Source organism: Balaenoptera musculus, chromosome 15 (assembly GCF_009873245.2).
Source record: "Balaenoptera musculus isolate JJ_BM4_2016_0621 chromosome 15, mBalMus1.pri.v3, whole genome shotgun sequence".
NCBI lineage: Eukaryota > Metazoa > Chordata > Mammalia > Artiodactyla > Balaenopteridae > Balaenoptera > Balaenoptera musculus.
The window spans coordinates 6,325,050-6,341,775 of NC_045799.1; the positions used below are offsets into that span (position 1 = coordinate 6,325,050).

The 16,726-nt window shown below is 51.0% G+C and overlaps 1 protein-coding gene across 1 annotated transcript; it reads right to left on the reverse strand.

The window, feature by feature from the left end:
• Positions 1-938: 938 nt before the first annotated feature.
• Positions 939-12,111, reverse strand: FAM210B (family with sequence similarity 210 member B). The gene is made up of 3 exons (XM_036826718.1): positions 11,873-12,111; positions 3,530-3,705; positions 939-3,315 (listed from the first exon to the last, which is right to left on the reverse strand). Exons 1-3 carry the CDS (start codon positions 12,056-12,058, stop codon positions 3,099-3,101), a joined length of 579 nt encoding a protein of 192 aa, XP_036682613.1. The 5' UTR covers positions 12,059-12,111; the 3' UTR covers positions 939-3,098.
• Positions 12,112-16,726: the final 4,615 nt, after the last annotated feature.

Below are 16,726 nucleotides of genomic sequence, written 5' to 3' on the forward strand. Positions count from 1 at the left end.
GGGTGGCAAAGAGCTTCACACGTGGGGTGAACCAGTTCTTGGCAAACGGATTTTCCAAGTGTGGCTTTTGTCTTGATTCTCTGGTGAAGGAGTGTTTGCCTAAACGGAATCCCTCCTCCCCAGCCGTACTTGGATCTGGGCGCTATCAGTGTTCATCGTGGCTTATAAAGTGGACGCCTGCTGCCCCTTGAGTACAGCTGGCAGAGGCTTCCCTTCTTCCCCTTGTCACCTGGTTCCCACGGGACACACTGGAGTTGTGGCATCTGTGTGAACTTGAAACCTGAGTCCACAAATACACCTGTCTGCAGTGCATGGGTAATTTTTTTCCCACCTGTTCACTCTTGGCCTAGAAATGAGGAGGTGCCATGAGAGGAGCTGGTCTCAGGTTCTGTGTGTTCCTATCACGTAAAATGACGTATTTCTAGCTGCCAACATCTGTGCATCAACCAAAGATGGTGAACTTGACCATGATGAAGGCAAAGGTGGAAGTGTTGAACTTACTGAGAACTAGGAGAGGAAATATGCTTTCATGGCCGACTTTCAGTGCAAGAGGCATACAGAGCTCAGAAATGTCTACACAGAAGGACGTGGCTATACGCTTCCATGTCAGAGTTGCCGAAGTAGTCGTGGAAACTTAAGAACTGAGTAAAACTGCCGTGTCCAGTTAGCCCCCTTGGGACAAAGGAGCTTTTGGTTCCCACAGTCTTGAGCTTTTACATCCCAGAGTAGTAGTTCATCCATCCACCCCGGCTGTAGTCGACACAACATGAATAACCCCACCAGTGATACTACTAGCTAAGCTGTCATTTCCCCAAACAATCCCACACAAGCACAGAAGAGAGCTCACTGTAGCAGCACAGCATTAATAAACTAGTCACACGTGCTGCTGCTTCATAATCAGCAGCAGTGATGGCTTTTTAAGAATAAAGTTCTTCATAAACTTTACAAAGATGGTTTATTTGTTTCACGGAATTTAAGCTGCTCATTTTGTCAGATAAAAAATTAGAGGTGAACAATGGCTTACGTGTTTAAAATAGATCATCAGTTTTATTCGCCTAGTTCCATAAAAACAATGTAAATACAAGTGATCTGTACATCTTGCTGGTGAATTCACATAATGCTCTAACTCCCTGATCCTTTGATTGCCTCTCTAGTTACTCTGTTCTGTTCTGACAACTGGCCACTGGAGTGGAGTGGAGTTGGGGCTTACAAGAGAACGCTATGGCTATTTGGTATGATAATTTGTTTTATTGCTTTCCCTTTCATTCCACTCCCATTCAAGCCCTTAAACCTGTAGGAATCCCTATCGGCTTTTTTGCATAGGCATTACTCACGATCTGAATGGTTGGGAGGCCGGTGAGGAAGGTGGTTAGGAGCCCAAAGCCAACTGTTCACACACAGACAGCAACACAAAAGTGCTGGTCCTGCCCTCATGAGGAATTACCTAGCACTGGTGCCATCTCTCTCTGCTGTGGATGCATCCTGGGAATTAGACCCCAGAAAGGCAGTCTAATTCCAACTTTAAATTGCTAAAACCTTTTGGCAGTGGGCTAACTGCTTTAAAAGGGGGGGTGGGGGGGTGGAATAACGGATCCACTTTAAAGATCTTGCAGGTGGAGAATCTGTCTCACAGAGATTCTCATAAAAGTTAACTGAAATAACTGATTGACATGGGTTACTACGGGCTAACTAGGAAACTGTCAATAGTCAGATCTCAGTAAAACCAGGATGATCAGTTTATAGTTCCTTGAGTCTTCTGATTGTCACAAATGTAGTTAATCAAACCAAAAAACTAAAATAAAAAAATAAATCTGGGAGCCAGAAAGATAAATGCAACCCCTCAACCATGGTGGCAGGGCAGACTGGTTACACTGGGGTTCCTGGGGTGTGCAGCAGGTGTCCCGTCAGTGATGCCGAAGCCCACGGGAATATATTCCCTCTCCGTCGCTTGCGCCTGACTGTCTCAAGGAGAAAGTCTCAACTGGCATCTGTGTGCTTGCATTTCTATTCGTAACCAATGTCCCAAACAGGGAATGAGGGGCCTGAAGTCACACACCCTTTATCTGGTAAACTAGCTCAGTCCCTGCCCGGCTTGTATTATTATTTTGCGGTTGTCTCCCATTTACAGCAACTGCTAGTAATTTTCCTTTTTTAGAGAGTGATACAAAATCTTTTTTTGCATACATTACATAATTTTAACTCAATTAAAAAATATAAGTAGCAACACAGTGTAAACACTGTGACACTAGTTCTGGAATGTCTGAAGTCTGAGACAGAGTAGGTTAGGCCAAGATTGTCTCAGCTTTGCGTATATGTGCAGTATCCAGATTCCTCTGAGGACACAGGCGTCCGGGGCCAACTGATGCCATTACTATTGGATGAAGTTTCCATATTTTACCGAAACAGAGACAAATGATTCTGACCTACTTTAATGAAGTTTGGGAAAAATCAGCTGAGGCAGGCCCCATCATGTCCAGATTTGAAGGTGTCTTGGGATCAGCGAAACGTACCAGAAATACTTGTTTTTCTTTCCCCCCAAACAAGTGTAATGAATGTCAAAGTGTTGATGCTAATTAAGATCCTGATTCCATATTGTGAAGTCTTAAATTCTGCTTCATTAATTGTAGCACTGGCAGCTGTTTTGCACAATACTGCATATTAAAACGAAGGCAGCCTGACAGCAAATATGGGAGGAAGGGGAATTTAAAAAACCAGCTTAATGAATCGCTGCCCTTTAAGAACTTGAGCAAAGATTAACCCCTGAGGCTTCTGCACGCAGACCCTCACCAATGATCTTCCAGAAGGAACATTTCCTGGCTGACAGTTTTGTTTCAGATGATAACGCAGTGGTGATGCTTTGCTGACATTTTAGGTGATGCAGACAAGCCCTATGATGAACAGCATTACCAAAACTTACAAAGCAAAAACATTACAGTGATTTGAAACCCTGAAGTTTTGCTGGCAAAAGTAAATCCTATTCACGAGAAGACAGCAGCTAACCCCTGCCTCACCCCCACCATAAACCCTACATCATAAAACCAGTCCAAAATGTGTCATTTCAAAGAAATAGGTTTTCAGGCCCACAACTGAAGAGTTCATCAAGGCTTTGCAGCTGGAGGTTTAAAAATTCCCACTTTCCGAAAATATCTGACAATCAGGGGCACGGAAACTAAGGTAATGCTGATCCTCACGGGTGCGAACACCTTGTGGATGGCATAGGCCACCACGAAAGTACTTGTGCCTGCTGCCATTTTCGACTGTACCAGTGACTCTTTAAACCCGAGTTTAAGCAGGATGGCTGACATGTCCACACCACTGGAGGGGAGAGAGGCAAACAGACAAACACAAAAGATGTTTACTACAGCAATGGACAGAGTTAACCGATCAATTTGGCTATGACATTTACAGTATTTTTAAAAACGTGATGAAAGTAGCTAGATGAAAATAAAGTCTTAAGAAAAAAGTTCTTATTCCCAAAGACACTTGGGTGACAGCGAAAAACAAATATCTATTACTGTCAAAATCTTACCTTGAAACAACCATGTAAAACATGCCCAAAGAGATTAATGAGATTCCAATGTGCACTGACACGCCAACGGCACCATATTCTTGAAAAATCTTTTTCAGCTGCTGCGACTTGCTTTGCTTTTTCTCCTCTGTGCTGCTGCTGTTGCCGCCTGTTGTCACAGTGATTTTGCTGGTGTCCTGCGCACAAGTCAAAGAAGGGGAGACACTTTAGGGCAGGAGCAAGAATGTTAGTGTCGTCAACAGCTTCAGACGCAGGCAGCGTTCTGCTCTTTCCCATCCAGTGAGAGATGAGTTACTCTCTTTCTTTGTCAGCTGAGGCTAATGCCTGCTAAGTCACTGAGTGCAGTGAAGGGCTGGGTACCAGGTACGATGGGCAGAACGATGGCCCCAAAGATGTCTAGGTCCTAGTCCCCAGAACCTGTGAATATGTTACCTTGAGTGGCAGAAGGATTTTGCAGGTGGGATTAAGTTAAGGATCTTGAGATGGGCAAATCATCCTGGATTTTCTGAGTGGGACCAGTGGGACCTTAATCATAAGGGTCCTGTGAGTGGACAGAGGGGGGCAGGAGGGTCAGAGAAGCAGATGTGAGGCCAGAAGCAGAGTCAGATTTGCAGAGATTTGTGCTGCTGGCTCTGAAGACAGAGGAAAAGGCCACGAGCCAAGGAATGCAGGCACCTCTAGAAGCTGGAAAAGGCAGGAAATGGATTCTCCCGGAGAGCAGCTGGAAGGAACCAGCCCTGCCCACACACTGACTTTAGCCCTGTGAGACCCCGTTTGGGCTTCTGACCTCCAGGGCCGTAAAAGAATAAATGTGTGTCGTCTCATGCCACCAGGTCTGTGGTGACGTGACAACCATGTTAGACTCTACAAGACAGTGGGTACGAAATAAAACGGAGCAGAAGCCGTGACATATTTACTTCTGGAATCAAGATTTACCCCTGAGATCTGAACGGAGAAAGGGAGGGCTAGTTCCCGGGCCATAAATGCAGCGGCAGGGTTAGTACAGAAAGTATTCATTGCGTGGAGTGTTTGTTAACAATTACTGAGCATCTACAAGGCCTGGAATGTTTGGGAGAAATAAAAACCTTGGATTAAAAAGACAAAACTGCTCAATATGGAGAGTGCCTTTTTCATCAAAGGATTTCTTCAGCTCTAACGACAGACCTCAGAGCTCTTCTGACAGCATCTGGGTCAGTCAGCTCCGGCTACTGACTCTGCAGCGGGACGGCTGCTTTCTTGTATTTTTAGAACATGCTGCAGTGGAGCCACGCTTCAAAGGCTGCGGTGGGGGGGTGGGGACACATGACATGCAGCGTGGCACCCCCAGGGATGAAAGTGAAATGACACAGGTGCCCAGGGCAGCAGCCTCCAAACGCAACGAGGCACAGGTCCTCCTCCCGGCCCTGCCCCGGAGCCCCTGCCGGGCAGGCGGGCAGGCGGGCAGGCGGGCAGGCGGGAGCTTTGACCAGGCACGTCTGCGGGGAGGCCCCAGACGCTGCCTTCCTCAAGAGCTCCCAGGGGACCCAGATGGTGCTGATCCGTCTGTCTACGCCCAGGCGCCCAGCCTCTGATTTCACAGATCTGGGGTGAGGCCTGGGCACTGCGATGAGGTGTCAGTTCCCCTGGTGCTTCTAAGTGGTCAGCCAGCGCTGCCAGGTAAACGCCTGCTCAGCACTCTCGCCTCCCTTTGCCCTGCTCCTGCCCGCCCTCAGCAGACTCTCCACACGGCCTTCCCTTCTCAGATGTACCTGCCTTGCGACACACTGGAGTGCCGCCACTTCCTAAGCTGGAAACACAGTCACCTTCTCCAAGAGGCCCTCCTTGACCACCTCAGCTGCCTGCCCTCAGTGGCAGCCACGCTATCACATCTCTACTTCCCTCTCTGAGATTTCCATCTTCAGGAGTTGTCCTGCTTATAATGTAACAAATAGAACAAATACATGTATGTAAGCATTCCGTTCTTCGCTTGTTTGCTGTTGGCCAGAGGCCCGGAATGTGTGGTTCCAGGGAGCGAGGACCTGGTCGTCTTGCCCGGCTCCTAGCACTGGGAGGGTGAAGGGACCATCTCTGCCCGGTGTATGAGGGGTCGAGCTGGATCGCACGCACAGGTACTAGGATGTGATCAAGAGTTTTTACTTTTTTTTTTTTTTGGCCGCGCCACACAGCTGTGCCTTGGCATCTTAGTTCCCCGTCCAGGGATTAAACCCGTGCCCTCGGCACTGAAAGCGCGGAGGCCTAACCACTGGACTGCCAGGGAACTCCCTGATAAAGAGTTTTAAGTGCAGCAGGTCCCCTTCCTCCTCAGATACTTCCATTGCCCACCCAAGCCTCGTCCCCCCATCGCACGCCAGGCCCGCGCTGCGTCCTCCATCCCTCGTGCTCATCCGTGCTGTCCCCTGAGCCAGCAGCCCTGGTGGCCCACCCCTGCCCTTCCATCCTCAGGACATGGCGGTGTCTGCCCATCAGAATCCACTGCCCCGCCCTCCACCGGGCCCACTGCAGTCGGCCTCCTGGGCTGTTTTCTTTCTTTGACGGCACTCGGACCAGACCTCCCGAGCTACTCTTGCCCAGGCTGTGGGCAGGAACATGAGAGACCAGGGGCCACCTAGGGGCCCGGGGCCTGACCTCGCAGGTCTCCCATGAGGGGCTGACCCTACAGAGCAGCAGACAGGGCTACTGACCGGAGGGGCACTGAGTGGTGCCAGCCTAGGTGGGTTTAGGGAACGCTGCTTCAGGACCACTTGGCCCAGGCCCCTCATCTCTCCCCTGGGTTACTATGATGGCCTCCCTCCCAGCTGGTCCCCCAGTCCCACCCTTGACCACTCAACACAGTGGCCGGACGGAGCCTGTAAAAGCCGAGGTGGGATTACAGCACCACCCCCGTCAGAGGCCTCCTGGAAGCACCAGCCCCTCAGCCCTCCAGGCCCGCCCCCCTCCCCCCCATTCTCCTTCCTGCTACCCATTCGGGCCACGCGGCCTTCTTGCTGCTTTAAGCAGGACAGGCCAGGCCCGCTCCAGGCCTTGGCATCTGCTGCTTCCTCTGCCTGAATGCTCTTCCCCGACGTCCTCACAGACCCGCCTCCAGGTCTTTATTCCGACCTCACCTCAGGGAGGCCCTCCTGGAGCACCCTCTTTAAAACCGAGACCCTCACACAGCCGCTCCTGTGCAGTTCCCTCCATCGGGACGTCACCACCTAACGCCCCACGTGCGTTTCTTCCTCCTCCCCAGGGAGGCCCATCCACTTTGGTAACAGTTCTGCTGGTATATAGATTACAGGCCATAAAGTCCATCTTAAGGTTTAAAACATACAGTCGAATGGTTTACGTGTGTTTGCAGTTGTGCAACCATCACAAGGACCTAACTTTGGAACATTTTTGTCACCCAATTAGCAGTCACTCCCCATTCCTCTCTCCCCCATCCTGATGGGGGAAGGCAAACACGAAACTCCTTTCTGTCTATGGACTTGCCCTTTCTGGATGTTTCATGTAAATGGGGCTATACATACAGCATGGGGCCTTTTGTGACTGGCTTCTGCTACAGACTGAATGTTTGTGGACATCCCCCCACCCCGCCCCAAATCCGTATGTTGAAACTGAATCCCCACCAGGATGGTATTTGGAGGTGGGAGGTGACTAGGTCATGAAGGTGGAGCCCTCATGAATGGGATCAGGGCCCTTATAAAAGAGACCCCAGAGCGCTCCCTTGAACCTTCTACCATGTGAGGACATGGCAAGAAGACAGAAGACAGCTGGCTATGAACTAGGAAGCAGGCCCTCCTCACCAGACACTGAATCTGCCCTTGTCTTGACCTTGGACTTCTTGACTTCAGGACTGTGAGAAATGAATGTCTGCCTTTTAAGCCGCCCAGCCTATGGTGTTACAGCAGCCCGAACAGACTACGGCAGCTTTTTTCACTTATCATCATGTTTGCAAGGTTCATCCACATTGTAGCAGGTATCAAACTTCATTCCTTTTTATGAAGCAGAATTTGATTCAACTGAAATACAAAGTACAGATTCTAAAATTTACTCTTCAGGGCAAGCTGAGAGCCACAGTCCATTTTGCCCTACAAAGAATGTCTGCAGTGTCTGCAGCCCTGTTGTGTCTGGTGACCCCGGGGGCAGCCTCTCAGCTTGGTTTCATGCAGGACAGGAGGGATTGGCTCTGGACCAGCCGCCAGAACGGAAGGTAAACCGTGGGTGCTGCACGTACATAGAAGATAAGAAAGCACAAAAGCAGACTCTCCTACTGTCCCCAGAAGAACTAAGTAAGGCTGAGTGAAGGGCCACATTCCACGCACGGCAAGGAGGGGGTGGAATTCAGTCTTGGATTAAAACTTGCCCAGAATTGGGAATTTCCTGGTGGTCCAGTAGTTAGGACTCTGCGCTTTCACTGCCGAGGGTGCGAGTTCAATCCCTGGTCAGGGAACTAAGATCTCACAAGCTGCGCAGCGTGGCCAAAAAAAAAAAAAAAAAAAAAACGTTTCCCAGAATCATCCTTGATTTTTAATCATACACAGCAGCTACTCATTTGCCCCTGCTCCCAAAAAAGTTGGTACAAAACTCAGATTTATTAGTTGAAAGAGTCTTTTCATTACCTCCCAACTGGAAGAGCATCTCTTTTGTTCCCAAACTGCAGTTGGGACTGAAAAAAACCAACCAAACAAAACCCCAAAACACCTGGAAGCTTTAAATTAAAGCTTAAATTAAAATTAAATCTGTTTCATTAAAGGCTGCTCAGTCCCTGGGAATTAAGTGTTAAGGTCCTAAGGCGGGGGACGAACTGTATTTCCTCTCTGCCTTTAGCTTTGACTTCTGCGGGCTTTTTTCAGACTTATGAAAACAAACACTTAAAAGAAGGGGAGTGGCTACTAAACTCCAGTATCCATTTATGCGGTCCCAGAGACTGGTTCTGATAAGCAGGAAAGCATAACATTTTTTGAAAGGTTTCAGGAAAAGCACCAGTGTCCTCAAGAGAGGCCCCTTCTATTGATCCAGGTACCAGGCTTAGCACTTGAAAGGCGCCGTCCCATAAAACCCCACAACCCCACGGCGTGGGCACCTCTGTCGCTCCCACTTCGACAGATGGGAGACCAAGGTTTGGGGCAAAGCTATGAGCTGGCTGTCAGCGCCCAGACTGAGTTCTGTGCTGCAGGCTCCCCTTCATGTCCCCCAAGAGCTGAACGTTCCTCAAGGAAGATCCTGTTCCAGAACGTCAAGGCTCTGGAGGGGGGAAGGACAACTGTCACCAGTACCCTTCGGTTGGGCCGGCGCCGCGCCCTCCCTGTTCCCTGACGCCCAGCAGCCAGAACGGCCGCTGGGAACTCAGGCTCCTTCTGATAAACAGCTCCCTACCCGCCTTTTGGCTGCGGATGAAGTGCCCCAGACGGGAGATCTGCCAGGCCCTGATAGGAGGAGCAGTGGACAACCCCCGGTTCCAAGAGCCAAACAACGTCCTGCGGCTGATGACGGGTGAAAGCCCCTTTCACTTCCCACCCTGGACACCTGGCCCAACCAGACTTCACTATGTCCCCTCTGTCCACTTGCCAGGACCGGGCGGAACTGTCTCTCTCTCTTGAGAGCCCTTTGCTGTACGACCTCTATTTTGGCAAAAGGCCTTTTGGCCAGAAAAGAAAAATAAAAAGGCAGCCAGACTTCCAGCTACAGAATAACCAGCATCTATTGCAAGACAATGGGAGGGACAAAATATTCAGACACAACGGACAATTTCCTGTTAGCCGGTGCTGCGGTTAGTTTTTAACTTTCTAGAGTTAGAATCTTATATGGACAATTTTCTTCCTTTTATCCTGCAAATCTCTTTAATCATTGTAGGTCACGCATTTTTCTTCCTAACCCTGGAGGAGAATAAAGAGACTGAAATAAAGGAATTTATGAGGCGATGACCTGCAAGGAATGGAAACTTTTCAGACATGCATTTCTTCGTGAAATATCACCTTAAGAACCTGTGATGAAAAAAAAAAAAAAAACCTGTGATGTATCCTTAGTCGCTGCCCTGGATGCAGACAACATCGCACCTCCCTGGTGTCTATTCTTAGATAGGTGTTTTCATGTACCTGCGGATGGCTTGCTCTCTTGAGCCCCAGCGTCCTCCTCACCTCCCAGTTCTCGCTCACACGCTGCCTCTTCAGGGAGCCCCTCCCTGATGACCTTATTTATTAAACTGGCAGCATCCCTCCCTGCAGCCCTGCCCATCTGCACCCTCCCTCCCCCCTTGGCATTTCTCAGTAGCACCTGTCACATCAACAAGCCTGATATTTTCTTTTTTTTTTTTTTAACATCTTTATTGGAGTATAATTGCTTTACAATGGTGTGTTAGTTTCTGCTTTATAACAAAGTGAATCAGTTATACATATACATATGTTCCCATATCCCCTCCCTCTTGCGTCTCCCTCCCACCCTCCCTGTCCCACCCCTCTAGGTGGTCACAAAGCACAGAGCTGATCTCCCTGTGCTATGCGGTTGCTTCCCACTAGCTAGCTATTTTACGTTTGGTAGTGTATACAGTGTATATATATAGTGTATATATATTCTGTTTATTGTCCCTCCCCTCCCACTAGACGTCAGGGTCCCTGAGGGTGGGTTGTGTCTGTTTTGTTCATTGCTCTATTCCCCCCCCCCACCTTAGAGCAGTGCCTAGCACAGTGCAGACACTCACGAATAAGTGAGGAACACAGCACAGCTGTTGAGGGCAGAAGCTTTGGAATGAGACTGGTTTGGATCCCAGTTCTGGCAGGTAACCTCTGTGTGATTCTCAGAAAGTTACTCAACCTCTCTGGGCTTAAGGGGGGGATGACAGTATTGCTTACGTCACAGGGTTGTTGTGAGGATTACATGAATTAATATTTTCAAAGTACTCAGAACAGTGCCTGGTACAAAGTAAACACAATATAGTGTTTATTATTAATATTACTTATTGCATGAATGAAAACAGGTGTCACTCTAAACAATCTGAACTTGTGAGCAAGATATTTGGCTCATTCCTCAAACCTTCCTGACCCTTCTAATACAGCCTTCTTACTTTAATAAATATGGGGTGGGGAAGCAGTACACATACACATACATACACACACACACACACCTGCCAGTGCCAGGCTCACAAGACAGACCAGCAAGTCGGGAGGACATTCCATATGATGAGCGCATAGAAGATGCACACCCATGGGGCTGAGGAGGGGGCCAGTGGAGGCACCCAAGGTATCACTGGTGGTCAGGGAAGGCTTCTGGGAGGAAGGGACAGCTGGGCTGATCCACGAACAATCACCAGGAGACAGCTGGGTGTGCGCGGAGGGTGCCGGACGCATGAGGGTCCCCTAACTGGGCTCAGGAGGCAGAGACAAGATCTACCGCCTGTCCGATGGGGGAGCAGAGGCAGGGAAGGAAGTTTCTCCACCTGTGGCAGAGGCATGGTAAGGTCATGGGTCAAATGCCTATGCAACATTCAGGAAGCACTGGCTCCCGGTGGCACCATGTTGAGGTCCACATCAGCTCATGGAACTGTTCCCCACACTATTGTTGGGAAGGTGCTATTTTAAACGCCTGCCAGGTCAGCAAACAGGCTCAGAGGCCTTCAGCACTTGGGGCAGGGCTGCACCGCTGGTGAGTGGATGCAGGCAGGCAAAGGGACCGAAGGTGCAAAGCTCCAGGCACTGCTTCTCCCAACTTGTTAGCTCTGGATCTCCAGACTTCACTGCTTACCCCCTTTTTTCTTTAAGGAGACCCACTTCAAAACTTTCAAAAAGGGATAGTCTGCATTACCATTCTGAATGGAAACCAGTTTTCAGTTAGCATACACAGAAGCGACCGAAGTGAAATATTGATGCAATGAAGTAACACTGAGTTTCTTGCGCGCGTCCTGCCTGCAGTCCGACAGGGAGGCCTGCCCTCTGGGTTAGATAAAAAGGGAGTGGCAGCAAGTGCTGGGGGGTGTTAGAGACTGCAGCACCCACCAAGCCTTTCTCCTCGGCCCAGGGAGGAGGCCCCGGCGCGACTCCAAAGGGAACAACTCTACCGCCCAGTGAGAACGTCCATACCAAGCCCAGGCCCCATCTCCAATCCTCTCGGCCACCACCACAGTACAGCCTGACGCTTTGGGATCCTGGGATCCCCTGGAGGTTGTGACCCTGGGCAGTCACCACACTTCCCTGAGCCTCAGTTTCCCCGGCTGTCAACTGGGAACCCGCTTCCTTGACTTGCAGAGATCTGAGGCCTGGGGACCCTGGAGGTGCTCGGTCTCGGGCAGCTGCGCGAGTCAGGCTCTCCTTCGGCGGAGATGGGCCGACGATCGGGGCTCCCGGGGTTCGGGGTGGGGGCGGGGAGGCTTACCTGGCGGCCGTGGCAGTTCCCGCGGGCCGCGCGCAGCAGCGGGGCGTCCAGCCCGGGCCCGAGCAGCGGCAGAAACACGGGCGGCGGGGCGCGGGGGGCGGCAGCGCCCAGGAGCCAGGTGGCGCGAGACCGGACCCGGGCGCCCACCCTGCCCGTGGGGCACAGCAGCGCCAGCAGCCCGGCCATGGTGCGCAGCCCTGCGCCGCCGCCCGCACAGCGGACCGCAGAGGGAGCAGAGCGGTGGGCGGGGCCCGCGGGAGCCCCAGCCCAGAGCGGCGGGGTGGGGCCGGGGCCGCGCGCTGTCCTTGGCCCCGCCCACCGATCCCCGCCCCTCCGCCGCCTGAGCGGCGAGGGCGGGGCTGGAGCCTCGCGCGGCCGGGGCGGGACCGGAGCTGGAGCCCCGCGCGAAATGGGCGGGGCTGGAGACGTGCACCCCTTCCGACAGCCTGCGAATTCCAGCCGGCGGATCCTGACTCATCATGTTGGTTGCAAGCGAGTCGGATGCCAGCCCAGCCGTGATTCAGGAGTGAGGGGGTTAGATTCCTCCGACTTGACGGAAAGTGACAAGGTCACGTGTGGAAGGGCTTGTGGAATGGGAAATGTTGTCGTGACCATGTTTGGGAAATGCAGTCTACCACAGTAGTCAACTATTAAGTGTAATAAAGATAATAGTCTTTGATCTCCATTCTGCAGAAGAAGAAACTGAGGCTCACAGAAATGAAACCTTCCCTGAGGCCTCTTATCGTCATTCTTTTGTCATGCCTGACCCCCCGGTAGCATTTTTTGGTTCAAACTAGAGGATCCAGAATGTTTCTACATCTTTGCTATTTTAAACAGAAAAAAAAATTTTTTTTTTTTTACCACAGGGAACGGTTGCTTGGAAAACCATTGGAAAAGCTGGAGGAGTGGACATTAGGCTGGCCCCCCAGGAAAGGCTCTCTGGACAGAGCAACACGGGCCGGCAAGAGCGGGGGACACAAGCCACAAGCCGTTAGGTGGGTGTCAGGGTTCGGCCAGTGGAATGAATGAATTCTAGAGCACACTGCCAGAGCCGTGACCCCAGGATCAGGAAACTGCCACTGCAGCTGCTTTCCAGCTTCTACAGAACAGATCACTGGACACGGGAAAGCAGGGTCAGGCGGCTGCCTCGGCCATAACTAACTGTCCACACCCATGGGCTGGCGACTGGACACCTGAATTCTGCTGCAGAAAACCCCACGTCTCCTCACACTTGTTTACCACCGGCAAACAGCCCAAACCGCAGGAGGATGCCTCCGCCTCCTTTCTGCCTTCGAAATATTCTGCGAGTGGCTTCAATTGGCAGAAATGAGTTCGTATCCAGAAACCTAGGTGCAAAGGGAAATTATAGCCGTTCTGCCAGCTGTTTAGCCGTTCTACACTGGAAAGAGATGGGAATCGATGTGCCCAAATTCAGTACCTCAGGGCCCTCCCCCCATCTTGAGAAGCCCCTTCTGTCTCACTGGCTACAGCTGAGTCACAGGACACTCTTAGCTGCAAGGGAGTCTGGAATTTGAGGATCCGGCAAAAGAAATAGGCCTGGCTTAGGTCAGAGCAGGCACATCGTCTTCCTGAACACAATCGGGGTTCTGTTGGCAGGGAGGTAGAGGGGGTGGCTGCCGGGGGACGGGGGGGTGGTAACTCCAGGCAGTGTGACAGGGCTGTGCACCCGTGCACGGCGGCGAGTGTCACACGGGAAGTGCACGTGTACCGGGGGAAGGGGCACACATGAGTGTGTGTGTGTGTGAGGGGGCTGAAACCTAAAGGGGGCCGGGGTGCTGGAGGAAGAAAAAGGAGTTTTCCCTTCTGGTGGAGGAGGAACTACTTCTTCCCAGTTTCCAAGGGAACCATGGTTAATCTGCTCAGGGGTCCAGGGCCTCGGGGTTACTCACTGTGGCTCATTTCTATAAGAATGTGGGAAGGTAGATTCTGGAGCACAAGGAGATAAACTGTGTTAAAATAGAAACTGGACAGTGTTTGGGATACATTGCCGCGTTTTCTCCCATTACATATTCTGTGGTTTTATCTGAGTCTTCCTGAGGACGAGAACAGTTTTCTTCCAGTTCTCTTTCTCTGTCAGATTCTGCAGTGCCTGTTCTAAACAGTTTCTGCCCACCTGGAGTCCTCCTTCCTGCCCTGATGCCATCTCTCCTGGCATATACCTTGGCCTCCTACTTCTCAGGGGAAGCCTGAGTGTTAACTGATGGCTCCAGCCCACCTCCCTGTTTCCCTCCACCATTCCCCACCTCCTGCTTCTGTCCCTTTTCCCAAAGCAAATCCAACTACCCGTGCCCATACATCACTTCTTGCCTCCTCTCCATTCATTTCCAATCAGCATTCATTATTCTGAACACCTGCTATGTGCCAGCAGCAGGCGATGTGGTAAAAGTAAGGCTTTTGTGGTTTCATGATTTGTTGGTTAGTATCACAGCTTTGGTGCAGTGCAGGCCCGGTTTAGAATCTTTGTTAAGCGACTCCAACGATCTAAGTCTCTTGTTTCCTCACTTGCAAGAAGTGAGAGGAATAATACCCATCTCAAAGGGTTACTGTGAAAGTTAAAGGAGATAGTATATTTCAGTGCCTGTAGAACCTGGCGTGGCACAGTGAGGACTCAAGACGTGGCAGTGTGGCTGGCGTTTCTGTCTTTTTTGTCTGCCCAGCTCCCTCTTTCTATTGGAGATGCCCCTCCCTTCCTATTGTAGTTTGTATGAAGTTGTCCAATCTCAATGGTTGGTGGCCCTCTGGTCAGGGGATGGGTGTGAGATCCAGGTCTTGCCAAAGTACCCCACGCCCCTAGTATTGGTAGGAATGGGGTGATGTTGTATATATGCATCATAATGTGACTTTTTCACTTCATCTGTCACTAATGTCTTTCCTGTTGAAACCATAATTGTGCAATATTATTATTTAAAAGCTGCAGAGCATTCTATAGTATAGGTGCTCCATGATTTATTTAATCCAGTGTCCTGGTAATGGGTGTTATGGACTGAAGGTTTGTGTCTCCCCCCAAATTCATATGTTAAAGCACTAATTCTCAGTATGATAGTGTTTGGAGATGGGGCCTTTGGGAGGTAAATACGGTTAGATTAGGTCATAAGGGTGGGTTCCTCATGATGGGATTAGTGCCCTTATAGGAAGTGGAAGAGACACCAGAACTCTTTCTCTCTGCCACGTGAGGACACAGCAAGAAGCAATCAGCAAGCCAGGAAGAGGACGCTCACAAGAACTGGACCATGTTGGCACCCTGATCTTGGACTTCCAGCCTCCAGAACTGTGAGAAAATAAATTTCTGTTGTTTAAACCACCCAGTTTATGGTATTTTGTTATGGGAGCCCGAGCTGACTAATATAGGTTATAATAAATATATACGTGAAGGCCCAGAGGCACGTGTGAAGCCTCGGTTCTGCCCTCCGAGGGGTCCTGGCAGCTTCTGGGCAGAGAACAGAGTGTTCTGGCAGAGATGACGGGGTCCCACATCAGCACAGAGAGGACCCAGGCCTGCGTGGGCAGGGTTGGGGTGACCCAGCTTGCCAGCAAAGCCCAGCCCATTCTCTCTGACCAGCTCCCCACATTCCTGCTTTCCACTTCAGGCAGAAAGGATTCGGCGTTCCCTACCTCTGCCCCCCACAAAAGGAGGTGGCTCCCTGACTTGTCCCTAAATGGGCAAGGGGAGACAGAGGGGGCCAGAAGTTCTGGACAGGACGACTGCAGCGGGGGAGGGGCCATGGTCCAGAAACCTCGGATGCCAGCTCCATCTGCCTTTGCCACTAAGACAGACGGCCCTGGCGGGAGGGGGATCCAGGCTGCTGTCGGTGGGGCAGTGGTGACGGGACCAGATGCCTCCATCTCTTCCTGGGGCTCTGTGGACTGAGGACCTTCCCTCCCCTGCCTCTCCTGGCTGCTGGCTTGCAGTCGGCCCTCTCCATCCATCTAGGTCAGCGTTGCTGGGGACCCCCCCAATGTGTGCCCCTTGGTCACGTGTATTGTCCTCAAGGATGTTTTGCTGCTGTGGCTACTGTGCCTGTGTCCTCCTGTCCCATCTTCGTGCAGCCATCCGTGTAACTGCCTGTCCTCCTTTTGTAGTTTCTGATGTTTGTAACCAGACCCAGCCATGTCATTAAACAGACTCGTTCTTCCTGAAAAAAAAAAAAAAAAATATATATATATATATATATATATATATACGTGATTTCCAGATTTTTTTCCTATTATAACTTGAACTATTGTTAGCGACATCTTGTAGCAGTAGATCCTGTTAGTAACCCTCTCCTTGAAAGAGTCTCACCCATTCACTTATCAACACGCACTTACGGGGTGCCAACAACGTGTGCACATTTTCTTCCATCGTGTGGCACCTACTGATTCTTCTCCCTCTGTGAGGCAGGGTCTTCGGAGGCAAACGGGTCAGGGTGGAGTTTGGGAGCTCGTGACACTAGCCGTGCGGCCCCAAGGAGGGTATGTAGCCTGCTTTAACTTCAGCTTTCTTTTCCTGTGATACGGGAATAACGACACATGTGTCTGTGACTTCCTGAAAAAGTGAAGAGCAATCCCATGTGTGCACGACGGGCATGGTATCAGTCCCCACAAAGGCTTCACTCCCCACCCCACTTCCCTCCATCACGGCACAGATGGCCTGTGGGGCACAACGAAGGGAGGAGGAGAGCTGAGGAGAAAACGGGCTTCCACGCCCCACAGACCACGTCTGAACTGGGAACCATGGAGGCACGCGCTGTAGGTCTCTGTAGGGAGAGGTGCATTCGCTCTCAGTTGTTCAGTCACTATTAATTCAGCATCCGCGTCATGCTCGGGGCTCTGCTAGGCACCAAGGGGGGCGTG